Source organism: Erpetoichthys calabaricus, chromosome 2, assembly GCF_900747795.2.
Source record: "Erpetoichthys calabaricus chromosome 2, fErpCal1.3, whole genome shotgun sequence".
Taxonomy (NCBI): domain Eukaryota; kingdom Metazoa; phylum Chordata; class Cladistia; order Polypteriformes; family Polypteridae; genus Erpetoichthys; species Erpetoichthys calabaricus.
Genome location: NC_041395.2, coordinates 117899305 through 117916102, shown reverse-complemented (window position 1 = coordinate 117916102; position 16798 = coordinate 117899305). Strand labels below are relative to the sequence as shown.

Below are 16798 nucleotides of genomic sequence, written 5' to 3'. Positions count from 1 at the left end.
CACTCCTGCTCATTCAGACTTTGCAGTCCATCTAAAACATGTCTTTTGATTGTGGGAGGAACACAAACTCCTATATGAATCTCCCCACTAAAAACATCCAGGTAGTGTGAGGTAGCAATGCATTCAGTATTAAAAAGTCAACACTCAAAACCAGTCATTTATACTATACTTTTAAATATTTGCAGTAGTACAGTTAACACCCAGAGGTGCTGCTTTGCTTTAAAGACTAAACTTTCAAATTCTTGATTTTTTTTCCCTTTTTTTAATCTTTTTAAAATTTTACTGAACAAGCCAGCTTAAAACATTCCTCCGTTGTTTTAGGGTTACAAGGCAATTTCAAACACACTAGAAAAATTACAATATGCAAGCTTTCTAGGCAACTCAGGCCCCTTCTTCAGGCAGGATGAGTTTCGTCGAAAGCTTACATATTGTAATATCTCTAGTTAGTCAATAAAAGGTATACTTTTGCTTAACTTCTCACTACATCCATAATGGCTAACTTGGTACAACACCCTAGTACTACAAACACACGAGAATAAGCATGAGAAAACAAGAATGGCTTTTAATTATATAATTAATGGTTTTTCAAAAACAATTCCTTAGGGAGAAAGAGGCAAGTGATGTTTTTCTTTACATTTTTCAGCAGAAGACTCATGTTAACTTATCCTGAATGGCAGCAGAGATTCTTTGTTTAGCAGTGCCTTTTTGTGTTGCCATAGCTATTCTGGTTCTCTTAAGAGCTGAAGGCAGCTCAGACATGGATGTTTACTGACTCTCCTACTTCATGATCGCCTTGAGCTGCTCTGTCTCATGTCATTGACAATGTAGGTCACAGGCTTCACAATACATCATGCTTTAGATAGAGATTAGGTAACAGGAAGAATAACGTATTGTGCAAACCGACTATTATTTTATTAAAGACTGGGTCTAAGACCAATTTCTCATACAATGAGTGTTAGTAGATTTAAGATAGTGATTGATTGATAGTGAAATGATTGTGACTCTCAATGTTTGTAATACAGTAAAAAGCTAAACAGTACAGAAAAACTTTGTAGTAAAGTCACTACAGCTCCAGATCCTGAAGAGCCAGTTTGCTTGTTCTCATCTCTGTCTGGATTAGGATATTGCTCTGCACTATCCCCTCCTACCATGTGAAGTCTTGTCCTGGTTCCACTTATTTCTGTTAACAATTGTGCTTTAAACCATTGTGGCGGAACTAAGATACCCATGCTGCAAGGAACAAAAGTAAGATGGCTCCTCATCCAGCACTGCAGATCATAAGTGCCATTGTTGAACTGTAGATCAGAACAAGCCAAAAATTGAATTCTCATGCAAAGACAGTAGAAAAAGACAGTCCATGCTTGTTTATTCAGAAATCCAAAAAACAGGCCAAAGAGTCCAAATTCATAAGATGTCAATGCCAAATCCAAAAAGCAGACAATGTCAAAAATTATTTTATTAGAAAACACTAAAAGCACTTACTTGGAAAAAAATTGATATACTGTACAATACAAGGCTATTGCAATGGCTGTTAAGCGAAATGCTAGAGTATAGAACAAAGAATTAAGTCCTACTTTATTTTCCTTGCCCCTCCAATCCTGTGATTCAGTCCAGTGACCAATAATGATAGGTAGAGCCAGAAGAAACCCCCCTAAGAGGCCTGGGGCTGAATTTCAGCCTGTTTCCAACAATCTCAAAAGTATCTGAATTTGTCAGATAATTTACTTCATTTTGAACTTTTTATTTATTTTTTTATTTAAATGTTCATGTACATCCCACAGATAGCATTGTCAGACCATTTATGAAATGGACCATTAATGCAGTGCGTAATAAAATTAGATGTAAAAACAGAAATTTGAATAAAAGACAAGTGTACCTGTTAGGTTGTTTCAGCTTGGGGTATTGAGCTACTTGCCATTCCTGTAGATTGGTATCATTTTATAGGTTTTATTCATAAAGAAATCTCAGAATTTCCCATAACTTGCTGTCATAATCACTTTTATTTTGCACTGTTGACCAAAGCATCGGAATTATCATTAGAGACTTGAAAATAAGTCTATAAATAAAAACTTTGGCTCTATCTATTACATTTAGATCTGTGCTATGTACCGTAACTGTGTATTGCTTTATTCTTTATATTTTAGGCATGCCATTGATTAATTCTAATTCTTATCTGTTTTGTATTTGTTTTTCTTTTCTTGAAAGTTGTTTCTTTCATTTCTTTGAAATCTGCATCTTTTGTAAAAAAACATTCTTTGTTGTTATTATTGTTGTTGCTGTGATATTTAAGAAAAGGGAGTTGATTAATAAACTTGCTGATGCTATTTTTGCAAACGTAATTTCCGTCTTTCCCAGAATCTCTTTGGTGGATTGCTAATTTATTTGTTATCTGTTTGCAGTTTGTGTTCATGACAGAAAGCTATGAAGAAAAAACATTACATGAAGAGCTTGTCAAAGGAATGTATTCCATCTTAAAAACCAACGAACAAGCAGCAATTAAAAATATACTTAAGGTAAAAAAAAGTTTCTGCAAAATAATAAATAATAATAATAAAAAAATAGTTTCTTCCTTTAATCTGATTCTACATTCAATCGATGGCCTGTAAGTGTGGTCAGAAGGAATGCATTAGGTTAAAAAAATAAGAAAGGACACTAAGACAGTTTTGTGATGTGTTATCTACGTTGTAGGCTACATTGCCAGACATGTCAGCAAATTCAGTGCAGCTGCCGCAAGTCTGGATTCATACTTGTGATTTTACAGAGCTTGACTCGGATTGTTTTGTTGTTTGATTTTTCTCAAGCCGTTTGTCACTTTTTTCTTTGGTTTGTGACTGCTGGGTTTCCACATGCTGCTTAAAACACTCAGAAATTTTATTTCAGCTCAGAAATAAAGAATTCAACTGCAAAACAAAAGTTTCAAAGATCCAGATAATTGTAATTTTAATAATATTTCTTGACTACAGCACTAAAATTACATCAGTGCCACAAAATGTTAAGCTGGGACCAATGTGATTCACATGAGCATGCTCGTCTTTACTTCAGAATATCTAAAAGGAAGACATTTCTGCCATCATGGTTCACACCAGGCACTGCCATGCACTTCCTTGCATGTGATGGCAGTGCAGTGATAACATCCAACAATAATATTACAAATAGTATTAAAGGAAACATCCAACAATAATATTACAAATAGTATTAAAGGAGAAGTAGAAAATCCTTTAAAATTAGGCTGCCTGTTATATTGAAAGCATTATACATGCTTATGCTTTGGACAAGTGGAGATGTCATGCCTTGTTTTCTCTTAGCCTTGACTCCCACATGCTGTGACTTGAGGCCCATTTCAACCTAAACAATGGCAACATTCTTAAATAGGCATGTAAGTTTCACACACATACAACTGTGCTTTATTATGTTTCTTTTTTTGTGGTTCATTATTTCAATTCATTTTTTCAAGTTAATTTATATATTAATAATTAATCAATTTATTACTGCTCCTTTTTCAGTTTCAGCTTTCTTTATTTGCATTACATCATTTCAGAATCCTAACTTGTGCTTAATTAATTAATTATGAATAAGAAACAGTTAAAATAATAGTAGTACAAATTCACAATCTGTACAGCATATGTTATGAAAGAGCATAAATGAACGAATACTTGAATAGCAGAAAGTACGCTTTCGGCATTCCCATTGTAAAGGCCTGTTTGTTCCTCTGCAGCATGGAGTCAGAGATATGACAGTTGGCCACTGCAGAGCTTTATTCCAGGGAACATATTTTAGTCAACTTTCTCCTTCAAAACTGCCTTGAGCATAACTCTTGAGAATTCAAAACAGCCTACTAGCTCCAGTGATAATGTTCAGGACAAAATTGTTGAGAATATGAAGATCCTGTCACCATCTTTCAGTTTTAGAACAATCAAGGATCAGACAATCAAGCCAAACTTCATTAGAGGAGTAAACCAAAAAAACCTTAGTCTTGAATGCTTAGTTGAGAACACTTCCTATTAATTTTTTTAAAGTGATTCTTATCTTTATTTTTTTTAATGGCATACAGACAAAATTTGCTACATCAACCCGTCTTTTAAGTGTATATCATCAATTGACACATGCAGTGACACAAAGCAGGGAAGAATTCTTGTATGCAAAATGTGACACATAAAACACAGCATGCTGTCATGCAAGTGCCAATAATTCAACCAGTACGATGAATAAAATTTATTTTAAAGACATAAAATATGGGAAAATTCATTTAACCTGCTAAACATCCTGAGAGAACCTCAGTGTGTCTCATGCTTCACTGGATATACTGTAACTTTATTGTGAGGATTACCGCAGAATCCTCTGTCTTCTGTTTAAGGCCAGGCTGTTGCTATTGACAAGTGTGAATTTTCTCAGTCTGCGTCTGGGTTACATATCAGGTCACTCTTCGTTTTATGTTTGTCTGCTAAACACCCTGCAACTGGTCAGCCACAATTCCTTATCATCATAAGCAAACTCCTTACTCATAGTCTTACAACTCCTTTGGCGATAGCTAAGTGTAACAGATATATGACATGTACCATAATACACAAGACAGAAAATAAAAAAATAACACTGACAGAATGAGATGTAAAGTGGTAGCCATTTTCATGTCAGCTCTGGTGTTCTGGGCTAGTGTTTCACTGCAGGCTGTGTGGTGTAGTGGCTAAGACTGGATGTGAGTTCAAATGTTCCATCCTGGGTATGACGTTAATCTGCATCCAGCCCTGCATGTAGGCCCTCCAACCTACAGGTAAAAACTTGGGGGTTTGTGGCAGAATTGGCACTCCAGCCACCATAAACAAATCAGAATGTCAGTAAGTAGTCATATTGTGAAATGGTATTAAAGGTGAACAGTATTGCTGTGAAAAAAATTTTCTTTGTAGTTTTACAATCAAGACGTAAAGCAGCACATATGAAAGAAGGAGATTAGAGAGACATAACACTTTTATTCTAGTTTTCATATAATCCATGCTCACAGCACACAACATTATGTTTTGAGAGGGCAATGAGCTTTCACATGTAATCTGGAGCCTATCATTTGGTTGACCCACATCTGAATGTCTTGCTTTGCTGTAAGTCCCTTTCTTTTTATGTTGTTCTGACTTGCACTATAACACATGCATACACATACATGTACAGAATTCGTGTGGGACTGTACAGAAATGTGTGCCTGCTGCTGGGCTTCACCCACATTATCAGAGGCTGTGAAAGAGATACAGTTATCTGCTCACCCTTTTCTGTAGTACAGTCCAATTTCTCTATGTATCAAGAGTTTCAAAATCCATTTTAGACACTACAAACAAAGTTTGTTGGCAGAAATAACCAAATTTGATTTTGCAGCATGCCATATGATGTTAAGACATGGTTTTCAAATACATGTATATGTGGTAAGCATTGATTCACTTGAAAAACATCACTGACAAATAACCACACTTACCTTTAACAAAAGCTCAAAGCAGTATGACATGGTTCTTCACTTTGCAAAAACCTTTACCTTTTAAGTTGTTTTAATGCTGTTCGTAAATATATGGGTACCCAGTGACTGTCTACATGGAGTTTGTGTATTCTCCTCATGTCTGTATAATTTTGTTACTCCGTGTGGTCAAGTCTTAATCCCACATTTCAAAAACAGACATGGGAGTGAAATAAGTTAAACTGGAGACTCCAAATTGACTTTGTGTAGATGTGTGCATACATGGGCCCTCTGATTCATGGTCACTCAATCCAAGGTTATTTACTACCTTCCACCTGATGCTTCTGGGATAAGCTCCTTAGTTTCCATAACCCTGAACTGCATAAGGTAAATTTGTGAACGTAATACTGTATTTCTAAATTGTTCCTTCTAATCAGTCCATGTGACTTGATCATAAAGACACCACTAATAATGTAATTGTTTTTTTTTTTGTTGGTCTTTTTACAGTATTCCCGCTTTTTCTTTGAGCTCATTACTAAATCAATGGCACAGTATCTGAAGTTTACAAATAGAATACAGGTAAATAAGTCCTTCTTATTTGCATAAAGCTGTAAAGGATATATGTCATTATTGTCATTGCTAATGTCCAATGGAACTTGTCTTGAAGGCATATTGAATTGAAGAGGCAAAGGTTACCAAAAATCATTTGCAAAATGAAGCTTGTCTTTTCAAAAAATGCAATGATTTCTGCTTATGGCTAAATATATGTGCTTATAGTATATTCATCCATCCTTTTTCTGCACTCAGGTTTTTTCTCCATTATTAAATGGTTACAAGCCTACCCCAGCACCTCCTGTAAAGGAAGAGCCCACTTTCTGAATATCACATGGCACATTTACACACATACTCCCACATACAGTATCAATTCATACAGTTAAAGGTTTTTATTAACTAAAAGGGCTTTTGTAGATATAACAATTTACACATGGAATAATATTAGATGTACAGTAAAAAAAAACGTAGAAATCCAGTTTGCAATCATTTTCAAGATTATCTTTGGTAAATTTTGTTAAGTAAATTTAGCTTCAAACTGATTTTAATGCAATATTTGTACATTTTCTTTTAACACTCTTTATCTGAACTGGTGGCATTTTTATTTGAACTGGTTTAGTGTGAATTAATACAAAGCTCCTTTGCAGAACTCATTAAATATGGCAATATCAGTTTGTTAGCATTGAAATCCACAATTTTAAAGTTTTTCTCAACATAGCATATAACATACATATCCAAAAATGGTGAAATTACTTAGTCTAAACTCCACACCTAAGATTCAAAATGCTTAATTATAACATGGCGCAGTGGTAGCGCTGCTGCCTCGCAGTTAGGAGACCCGGGTTCGCTTCCCGGGTCCTCCCTGCGTGGAGTTTGCATGTTCTCCCCGTGTCTGCGTGGGTTTCCTCCGGGCGCTCTGGTTTCCTCCCACAGTCCAAAGACATGCAGGTTAGGTGAATTGGCGATTCTAAATTGGCCCTAGTGTGTGCTTGGTGTGTGGGTGTGTTTGTGTGTGTCCTGCGGTGGGTTGGCACCCTGCCTGGGATTGTTTCCTGCCTTGTGCCCTGTGTTGGCTGGGATTGGCTCCAGCAGACCCCCGTGACCCTGTGTTCGGATTCAGCGGGTTGGATAATGGATGGATGGATGGATAATTATAACAAAATGCTTTGACTGAGAACTCCAAACTGTATACCCAGGAGTTGCAAAAATGGTGAAATAAAAATATGCATTGCTGCCATCTAGTGGAAAAAACTAAGATCCATTACCAAAGTAACATTTCAAAGCATTTAATCCAACTTTAATCTCAGGTTGGAGGAAGGGAGTGTACTGAAGGTGCAAAACATAGTAGTAACAAGTAATAATTTCTATAAATATTGAAAAGAAACACACAAAAAAAAATATTGTGTAGATACTTTCCTTACAAATATGTCAATTTTAGTGAAATAATAACATAATTACAGAAATGCATTTAAACATTAATGTAAGTGTAAAATAATTAAATAAGTTATATATGTTTAATTAGGAAGAGCAAAAACAATTATACATGCACATTAGGATAATTTGTGTAATAAACTTTATTAACAAAACCTTCCAAAAGAAGACAAAACATTCAGTATATGGGTGACATAATTTGCAGATGTAACATCCAAATTGTAACAACAGGAAAACTGACATGCATATATATAAAAAGATAAATACAGTATATGTGAAACAATATAAAGGATGTTTATACAGTGAGAATGAGATAAATAAATTCTTATTGTAGCTACCAAAAAGGAATATAACAAAATAACACTTAAGAAAAAACTAAATGGGACAGAAAAAAGAAAAACTTTACCACTGACAAAGAAATACTTATAAATAATAAAACCCCATAAGAAAATACTGCGGGAACTGAAACTGAATTCAAGTAGACATGCGAACGATAAACAATATTAGTATATCTGAAGAATTTATTCCATAAGCCAACTTCAGCACATTTGTTCTTTTTATTTTTATTTATAATTATTATTTCATATTACTACATATTTTTTAGTCTTTCCTACCCTTTTGCAGCTTTACTCTCAGAGAGCCAGGTTAGCATTGTCCATTAACTTAACATAGGTACTTTTTGTTTTCTTTTTACAATTTAAGAGTCCTATATTGACGCTTGAAATTTGTAATGGCTCTTTTTTCACTCCTATGTGGAGCACTACACTCTGGACAAGACAGTGAACATGAGCTGTTTTTCTAAAGTGGTAATTTCAAGATCACATCAACTTGTCCCTGAGGAAAGTTTATGTATTCTATTCAAATGATATAAAGTTCAGAAGAAGCTGAAAGAATGACAGGTTTACTCACTTGCAAAGAGATTTCTTTCAGCTTGAATGAGCCTCACCTTTCTACTCTCCTAATCTTATGGACAAGAGCTCATTTGCTGTCTTCCATCAGATGACTCAGAGATTTACTGCTTCTGTCTCTCTCAGCTGGCAGGAAAAAGAGCACATGTTTATACTACTATTTTACATTAAAGCATAAAAGCTCCAGAACCTATGTTTTTTGTTTTTTTAACCTATGTTTATATTTCATGGTTGACAGAAGACTGTCCGAGTAAAATGAGTGCAAGGCAAAAACCAAGCCGGAACTAGACACCGGTCTATCACAATGTATATTCACACACACAAACACTCGCTCAAACTGAACTAATTTATAGTGAACAGTCACAATATATGCCTTTGGTTATATGAATACTTTTAGAAAGCCAATAGTGAGAACTTGCAAACTTGACACACTAACTGAAATCTATTAAATGTCATTGAAATCGTGAGACAGGTAAAACAAAGATGTAGAAATATGCTGCTATCCTGTAGAAAAATTGTAGTTAATTAAAAAGGCATTTGTTATTTAGAAAAGACTAAACTTCATTTTCTTTCCTGCAGCTCCCACGAACCGAACGCTTGTCTCAGTCTTATTATATACCTTTGGAATCACTTGTGATGTCCATGTCAGACCACATTTACTGGAAAAACAAAGAACTACCTGAAGAGACAAGGAATGCAAATCTTGCTGTTGCGATGTTTGTGAAGGTAAGGGTGAGATAACGAAACTCATTGCAGTCCTGGCACTCCGTGGATTCTGTTTCCATCTTCTGTTCTTCATCTGATTTCCTCTAAAGGGATTTTGACATTTATTCGCCATTCTGAGGTCAATTCTTGGGACAGGGATCAATGTAAACCTATTTTCATTAACAAACATCTTTTCCCATTGGCTTCATTTAAAAGGTAGGCGACAATTCTCCATTCACTTTTAGGGTCCCAGCTGCAGTACCGGAGCAACCACACTCTAGTGGTATCATGTTGCAATGAGATACCAATAATGATAATAATAATAAGTTGCATTTATAGAGCACGTTTCACAAACCCATGGTCACTTTACATACAGAGAGAGAACAAAAGTTACACAGAAGTCAAAAGTTTGTCAAAGAGGAAAGTTTTGAGTTGATATTTAAAGGCAGAGAAAGAGGAACAATCTCAGAGAGACTGAGGAAGAGAGTTCCAGAGTTGAGGGGCCATAACACTGAAGAACCTGCCTCCCAGGATGGAGAGCCTGATGCGTGGGACAGTAAGGAAATTACTGCTCGAGGACCTGAGAGAGCGACAAGGAGTGTAAGGAGCTAGGAGCTGAGTGAGGTAGAGAGGGACAAGGTTATGTAGGGCTTATGAAGGTGAGAAGCAGAATCTTGAATTTAATCACCGGTAACCAGTGAAGTTGGGAGAGAACAGGGGAGATGTGAGCAAAACACATTGTGCGGGTGAGGACTCTGGCTGCGGAGTTCTGAATGTACTGTAGGTTCTGTATAGATTTTGCACGGAGGCCAATGAAGAGGGAATTACAGTAATCAATACAAGACATTATGAAACAATGATCCAGAGTTTGAGCATCATTAAAGGGCAGAAATGGACAGAGGCGGGCAATGTTATGGAGATGATAGAATGAAATTTTGGAAAGAGACCTATAGCTCAAAGTTAAGTGATGAATCAAACAAAACACTAAGATTTCTGACAACAGGAGCAGGTTTGACAAGTGTACCATCAATAGAAACAGAGAAGTTGGATGCCTTAGAAAGTAGGGAGTTTGAGCCTACCAGTAACACGTTGGTTTTATTAGCATTAAGTTTGAGAAAGTTATTTTCCATCCAGAGCTTTAGATCAGTGATGCAACCAGTGAATGTGCTGGGTGACAAGTCTGTAGGGGAGTGTGTACTAAGATATAAGTCTATATCGTCTGCATAACAGTGGAAGTTAAGGTCATGTCTGTGAATAATCTGACCCAAAGGAAGGATATAAAGTAGAAAGAGTAATGGCCCAAGGACTGAACCCTGAGGGACACCACGCGACACAGGTGAGGTGCAGTATTTATATCGGCCAAGTGTGACAGACTGTTAGAAAGGTATGATGTGAACTATTAAAGGGCTAAGCCAGAGATCCCTACAGCAGAGAGACATGACAGGAGGACCCTGGCCTTACCCTGGACTGAGTCACTTATCAGTACTGGAGAACACCCTCAGATGGCAAATGTCTTGTCGCACCAACTAACAAGATTAAACTTTTCACTTCTGGTCACAGCCTATAATGAAGGCAACCCTTTGACAGGCTTTGCCTGTGGAAGCCAATGAAACATCATTTGCTGAGCATAGTAATTTTCCATTAGAGATGTGGGGGGATTGAAAGGCACTACATAAATATGATAGATAAAGAGATAAATAGATCTGCAGGGCACTGTATATACTAGATAGATTGATAAACCAAGTTAAGCTGTTTCTTTATATCAGATACCTCATTTAAATAATGCAATTTGTTTTGCAGCGTTGTTTCACCTTTATGGACAGAGGATTCACATTTAAGCTAATCAGCAATTATGTCAACATGATTGCTACAGGAGATAAGGTAAATATGTTTAAATGGATAAATGAATAATTGATTCATTACAAAGTAATAATTATTTCAGTACAAGAAAGAAAAAGGGTGAGACTTTTCTAGTTATTGTTTCTTTATGGACATTGTCACTATACATTTGAAAAGTACAGTGCCTGAATCTAACAAAAATATCTTAACTAGGCTGCTGTTTAAGGTGGCATTATTGCTGTTCCTGACATGGGAGAATGGAGACATTAATGGAGCTCTAACTGTATTTGAGAGAAGTTACAAGTATCACTTCAAGGAGACAGCCTAGCAGCAGTTTAAGGGCTCAGCTCCCTAGCTGTATATTAGATTGCTCTGTTTTAGCTGCTGAGAGTCTTCAAAACACCATGAAGCATTAAAAATGGGACTCCAGTAACAGGAGGTTTGTTGAATTGTAAAGCTGTGATGAGATTTTCACCTCTTTAATGGCTGCAGCAGTTCTGGAAATGTAAGAGTGGGCTGCATAACTGCTTAGATTCAAGATTTCATGAAAAGTGAACCTATAGATATTCTTTTTACATGAAATAACCATTTAGTTCCTTTTTTGTCTTGACGGTCATTTTAAATATAATTATTTTAAATAAAATCGAGTGTTATATCACTGATTTACACCTACACTTGTCTTAGAAGTGATGTTCATCTTTTTTAACAAATGGGACACTTACAACAGTTACCAATGTTGATACTCAAAACAATTGTGTATCTGTTGCTTTATATTTTAAAAATCTGTATTTTTCTTTAGACCATTTTCTTCTTGACCTAAAATGAGCTAAAATCTAATTGATAATGGTATGCCATAATTAGTGTATTAAAAATGTCAAAGTTATATTTACCAAAAATGTTTTTGATGTAACTTAAGCTTATGAAAATGCTTCATAAAATGAACTTAATATTGGATTAGAATAACAACTCTGGTGCCTTTAAGAGTTGTAATGAGGTCCTGTATTAAATCAGCATTAAGATCAGCATTTTCAAAAAACTGAGAAGGCCATCTGTATATTAATGGTGCTTCCTATGAAACGCATTTTGTATTGATTAATATGCTATTGATTTCGGGACATCCACGTTAACTTAAAATTATCAGGCCAGACACAGTTATTTATTAAATACTACATCTAATAGTCATATTCAAATCCCACATCCCTACCGCAGGAGAGAGGAAGAGAGATGAAGAATGGGAGATTATAAGCAATTGATGAAAAGAAGTCATATACTGAAGAATGTTTTAATTCCTCTTCTAAGAGACAAGTTTAAAATATTAACTCCACTTTAATGAGTTTTTATGTCCTGGTCTTGTGCGTGTTGTATTTTCTGTAGTTTTACTCGTATATTCCAACAACTTTTATCGAAAGCCTAAATTGACTGGGATGATGTCTTGTGGGAGTGTGCCCTGCAATGCCCACCTTGCTCTCATTGTTGTGGGATGGGATCCAACGCCCCACAACCTGAACTGAATTAGATGAGGTTATAGCTGTGTTCAGATTTTTTTTTTAAAGATTTATTTATGCAGACTAGAATACACTGAAAAATATAAAGATTTTGATTCTTATAGATAGTGTTAGATGAAGATAACACCAAAAAGAAGAAAGAGGTGATATTTGACATTAAGACTGATTTCTGGCATCCTTAGGACAGGGAGATCATTTGGAATAATTGAATGAGAGATTGATCATTTTACCTCTCTTGCATTTAGCTTTGTTTCTTTCTCACCCAGTACATTTTCCCTTTACATGCAGTCCGCAAGTCTATGGCATTTTCAATTTTGAACCTCTTCAGCTAGTATAAAAATTAAAATATATTATTTTGCAAAATGTTCAAGGTTTTTCTTGGAGTCGGTGAAGAAGGCTTTTTTTAACTTAAGAAGTTGTACATAGCTAAATAGATAGCAATCCCTGTTCTTTCCCATAGTAAAAATATATATAGTGTATATAATGCTCCATCAGTCATAACTTGAGAATTATAATTCAAAGTGTAGCTTGCTATTAGGCATCATCAATGTTCCCCTAAATGACAGTTTTGTACAGTCTGTACAAGCTGCATATCTAGCACCTATAAACAAGTGCAACCTCTACTGAACATAAATTCCCATCTTCATCAGTTTTTCTTAAAATACCTACCTATGTCCTTAAAATATCTTGAAAGTTTTCCATACTCCCTGGAACTGTTACAAATATGAATTCTTTTTGACTTGCAGCAGTAGATTGCTGTCATTCCTAACTTCTCACGTTTATTTCAACCTTCAGTATATGCTGCATGTGATTTTTTGTACCTTGATTGCTAGTAGTAACATGTTTTTAACTAGCGATTAGTCTACAAGTCACCTAGAATTTTGTCAAGCTTCATGTCAACAAAGACTGACATTAACTCTGGCACCAGCCAGGTAGCAGTTGGTATAGAGTTTGCATATTCTCCCAATGTTTGAGTGGGCTGTTATCAGGTATTGTAGTTTCCCTGCCACATCCCAAAATAGGTTACTTAGTACCTCTAATTTGGCCCACTTTTTGTATGTGTGAGTTTTCTGATTGTTCTAGCAGTGACATTCTAGTGTTCAGTCCTGGGCTTGTGCCCAATGCTGCTGGACTAGGCACTAAATTCTCATGACCATGAACTAGAAGACAGACAGATGCATGACATTCCAACTGAGTCCTATATTAACTACATTTACATGGTCTCTGGAGATGACCCTGAAACATTTAACAAATTAGATGCATTTATCGATTATTATGCAGCCTTGTCTGAAGCCTCACATCATAAAAAATCAACCAGATATTTTACCTTTCACCTGCTAAGTTGTTTCTCTTTACTAAATCCAGGACTTTTGTTAGATTCATTTCTTGCCACTCCAGAAGAGGCTGTTTTACAACATTTCAGTGGCATATTGAATTTAAGTTTTCATTTATTTTTCAGGCAATGTGCAAGTTCAAGTTTGAATTTCTTCAGGAAGTATGCAACTATGAGCACTATATCAATCTGAGCCTCCCAATACCTTCAGCAAAGATTACAGGTAATTTGTGTCTGTGGATCACAAGTCTAAGAGAACAAGAGCCAAATACCTTCAGTGCCTATTGTATAGAAGAATGTTCTGACCATAGGGCACTCCCTACTGTACTGTATAGTACTCATTCTGCACTGTGTTATGCACTTAAATAGAACTCTAACAATTTGTCTTTGATCTTACACAGATAAGGCTACTTCCTCCGACAACTCTGACAACTCTCATGGTATGTAATCGGCTTGTTAGTGAATATCTTTGGGAACAGAATTATATTGTATTCTTGTTTACTTTAGTGCAATTTGTCAGCAGAAGAATATAAAATAAAAATTAACAAAGCCAACACAGTATATATCCACCAGACAGAAATTGCTGAGCTTTTTAATTATCATGAGAAACCCAAAACAGGCAGGATAGGCATGACAAATTCTTACTTTTTCTTACTTAGTTTCAGTTTTCTTTTATCTGAGGTTGAATTTAAAGTATAAGTAACCTGCCATTGGATTGACTGTTTTTTTTAATTCCATCTGTGTCACATAACATTTTTTTGTCCCTAGAGGAGGAGGAGCTCTAGATACCCAATGTTCCAAACCCACAACTTCAGGCTTTTCTTTTAGGACAGTTAAAATGAGGTATCATCCTACTAAGATATGAAAGGGTTTCTTACTCAACTACAATTTTTTTAATGTGAAGGCACTGTTAAACCATTAGGTATTGTTTTTTTTTTTTTTGGAAATTCTTTTTTAAACCAAGTGTTCTGGTTTAAAAGACAATTTTTCTTGCTGCCTGTTTTACTTTAGCCCAGTCACTACTGGTGTTTCCTATACCAGTGTTTCCCAGGAGCATCACAGTCCCTTCTTTCCTAATGATAATCAGAGGTTGTCGCTAAATGGACTCCCAAGTTTTACTAAAATGTTTGCAATGTTTGCTTTTCATTTATTACATTATATACAGTGGGGCAAAAAAGTATTTGGTCAGCCACCAATTGTGCAAGTTCTCCCACTGAAAAAGATGAGAGAGGTCTGTAATTTTCATCATAGGTATACCTCAACTATGAGAGACAAAATGAGAAAAAAATCCAGAAAATCACATTGTCTGATTTTTGAAGAATTTATTTGTAAGTTATGGTAGAAAAAAAGTATTTGGTCAATAACAAAAGTTCATCTCAATACTTTGTTTTATAGCCTTTGTTGGCAATGACAGAGGTCAAACGTTTTCTGTAAGTCTTCACAAGGTTTTCACACACTGTTGCTGGTATTTTGGCCCATTCCTCCATGCAGATCTCCTCTAGAGCAGTGATGTTTTGGGGCTGTCGCTGGGCAACATGAACTCCCTCCAAAGATTTTCTATGGTGTTGAGATCTGGAGACTGGCTAGGCCACTCCAGGACCTTGAAATGCTTCTTACGAAGCCACTCCTTCGTTACCCGGGCGGTGTGTTTGGGATCATTGTCATGCTGAAAGACCCAGCCACGTTTCATCTTCAGTGCCCTTGCTGATGGAAGGAGGTTTTCACTCAAAATCTGACGATACATGGCCCCATTCATTCTTTCCTTTACACGGATCAGTCGTCCTGGTCCCTTTGCAGAAAAACAGCCCCAAAGCATGATGTTTCCACCCCCATGCTTTACAGTAGGTATGGTGTTCTTTGGATGCAACTCAGCATTCTTTCTCCTCCAAACACGACGAGTAGAGTTTTTACCAAAAAGTTCTATTTTGGTTTCATCTGACCATATGACATTCTCCCAATCCTCTTCTGGATCATCCAAATGCTGTCTAGCAAACTTCAGACAGGCCTGCACATGTACTGGCTTAAGCAGGGGGACACGTCTGGCACTGCAGGATTTGAGTCCCTGGCGGCGTAGTGTGTTACTGATGGTAGCCTTTGTCACTTTGGTCCCAGGTCTCTGCAGGTCATTCACTAGGTCCCCCCGTATGGTTCTGGGATTTTTGCTCAGCGTTCTTGTGATTATTTTAACCCCACGGGGTGAGATCTTGCGTGGAGCCCCAGATCGAGGGAGATTATCAGTGGTCTTGTATGTCTTTCATTTTCTAATAAAAAGTTGATTTCTTCACACCACGCTGCTTACCTATTGCAGATTCAGTCTTCCCAGCCTGGTGCAGGTATGCAATTTTGTTTCTGGTGTCCTTTGACAGCTCTTTGGTCTTGGCCATAGTGGAGTTTGGAGTGTGACTGTTTGAGGTTGTGGTGTCTTTTATATTGATAACGAGTTCAAACAGGTGCCATTAATACAGGTAACGAGTGGAGGACAGAGGAGCCTCTTACAGAAGAAGTTACAGGTCTGTGAAAGCCAGAAATCTTGCTTGTTTGTAGGTGACCAAATGCTTATTTTCCACCATAATTTGCAAATAAATTCTTTAAAAATCAGACAATGTGATTTTCTGGATTTTTTTTCTCATTTTGTCTCTCATAGTTGAGGTATACCTATGGTGAAAATTACAGGCCTCTCTCATCTTTTTAAGTGGGAGAACTTGCACAATTGGTGGCTGACTAAATACTTTTTTGCCCCACTGTAGATTTTTTTAGCTCCAAACGAAGTTGTGAAATTTTTTTCCTGTGTTCTTGTGTATACTGAATTGTAGCTATATTGCTCATAAATGTGATGTAAATTAGGTTTTTATCTTAAAATAATATTAAAATTTAATGTAACTTAAATTATTATTATTATATTTTACCTTTGTTTGGAATAACTGCACAAGTCTGTGAAAGACTGACTGCCATTGTGGAGGGTTTCTGCTTTGTTCCAGTTGATTCTAGGATAGCTCTTATCCATCCATCCACCTCCTAAACTGTATATCCGAAGCATAGTGGTGCTAATTCCAGTAGAACTGAGCATAAGGCAGGAACTAACCTTAGATGCAGT

General features: G+C 36.3%; 1 protein-coding gene across 1 annotated transcript in view; it reads left to right on the top strand.

Annotated features, from left to right (window-relative positions):
* dock10 (dedicator of cytokinesis 10) overlaps positions 1-16798 on the top strand; it is a 264702-nt gene that overhangs the window by 187104 nt on the left and 60800 nt on the right. The window contains 6 exon segments of the mRNA XM_028794429.2: positions 2400-2513; positions 5939-6010; positions 8902-9048; positions 10828-10908; positions 13831-13927; positions 14106-14144. Coding sequence (XP_028650262.1) covers positions 2400-2513; positions 5939-6010; positions 8902-9048; positions 10828-10908; positions 13831-13927; positions 14106-14144 — 550 coding nt within the window.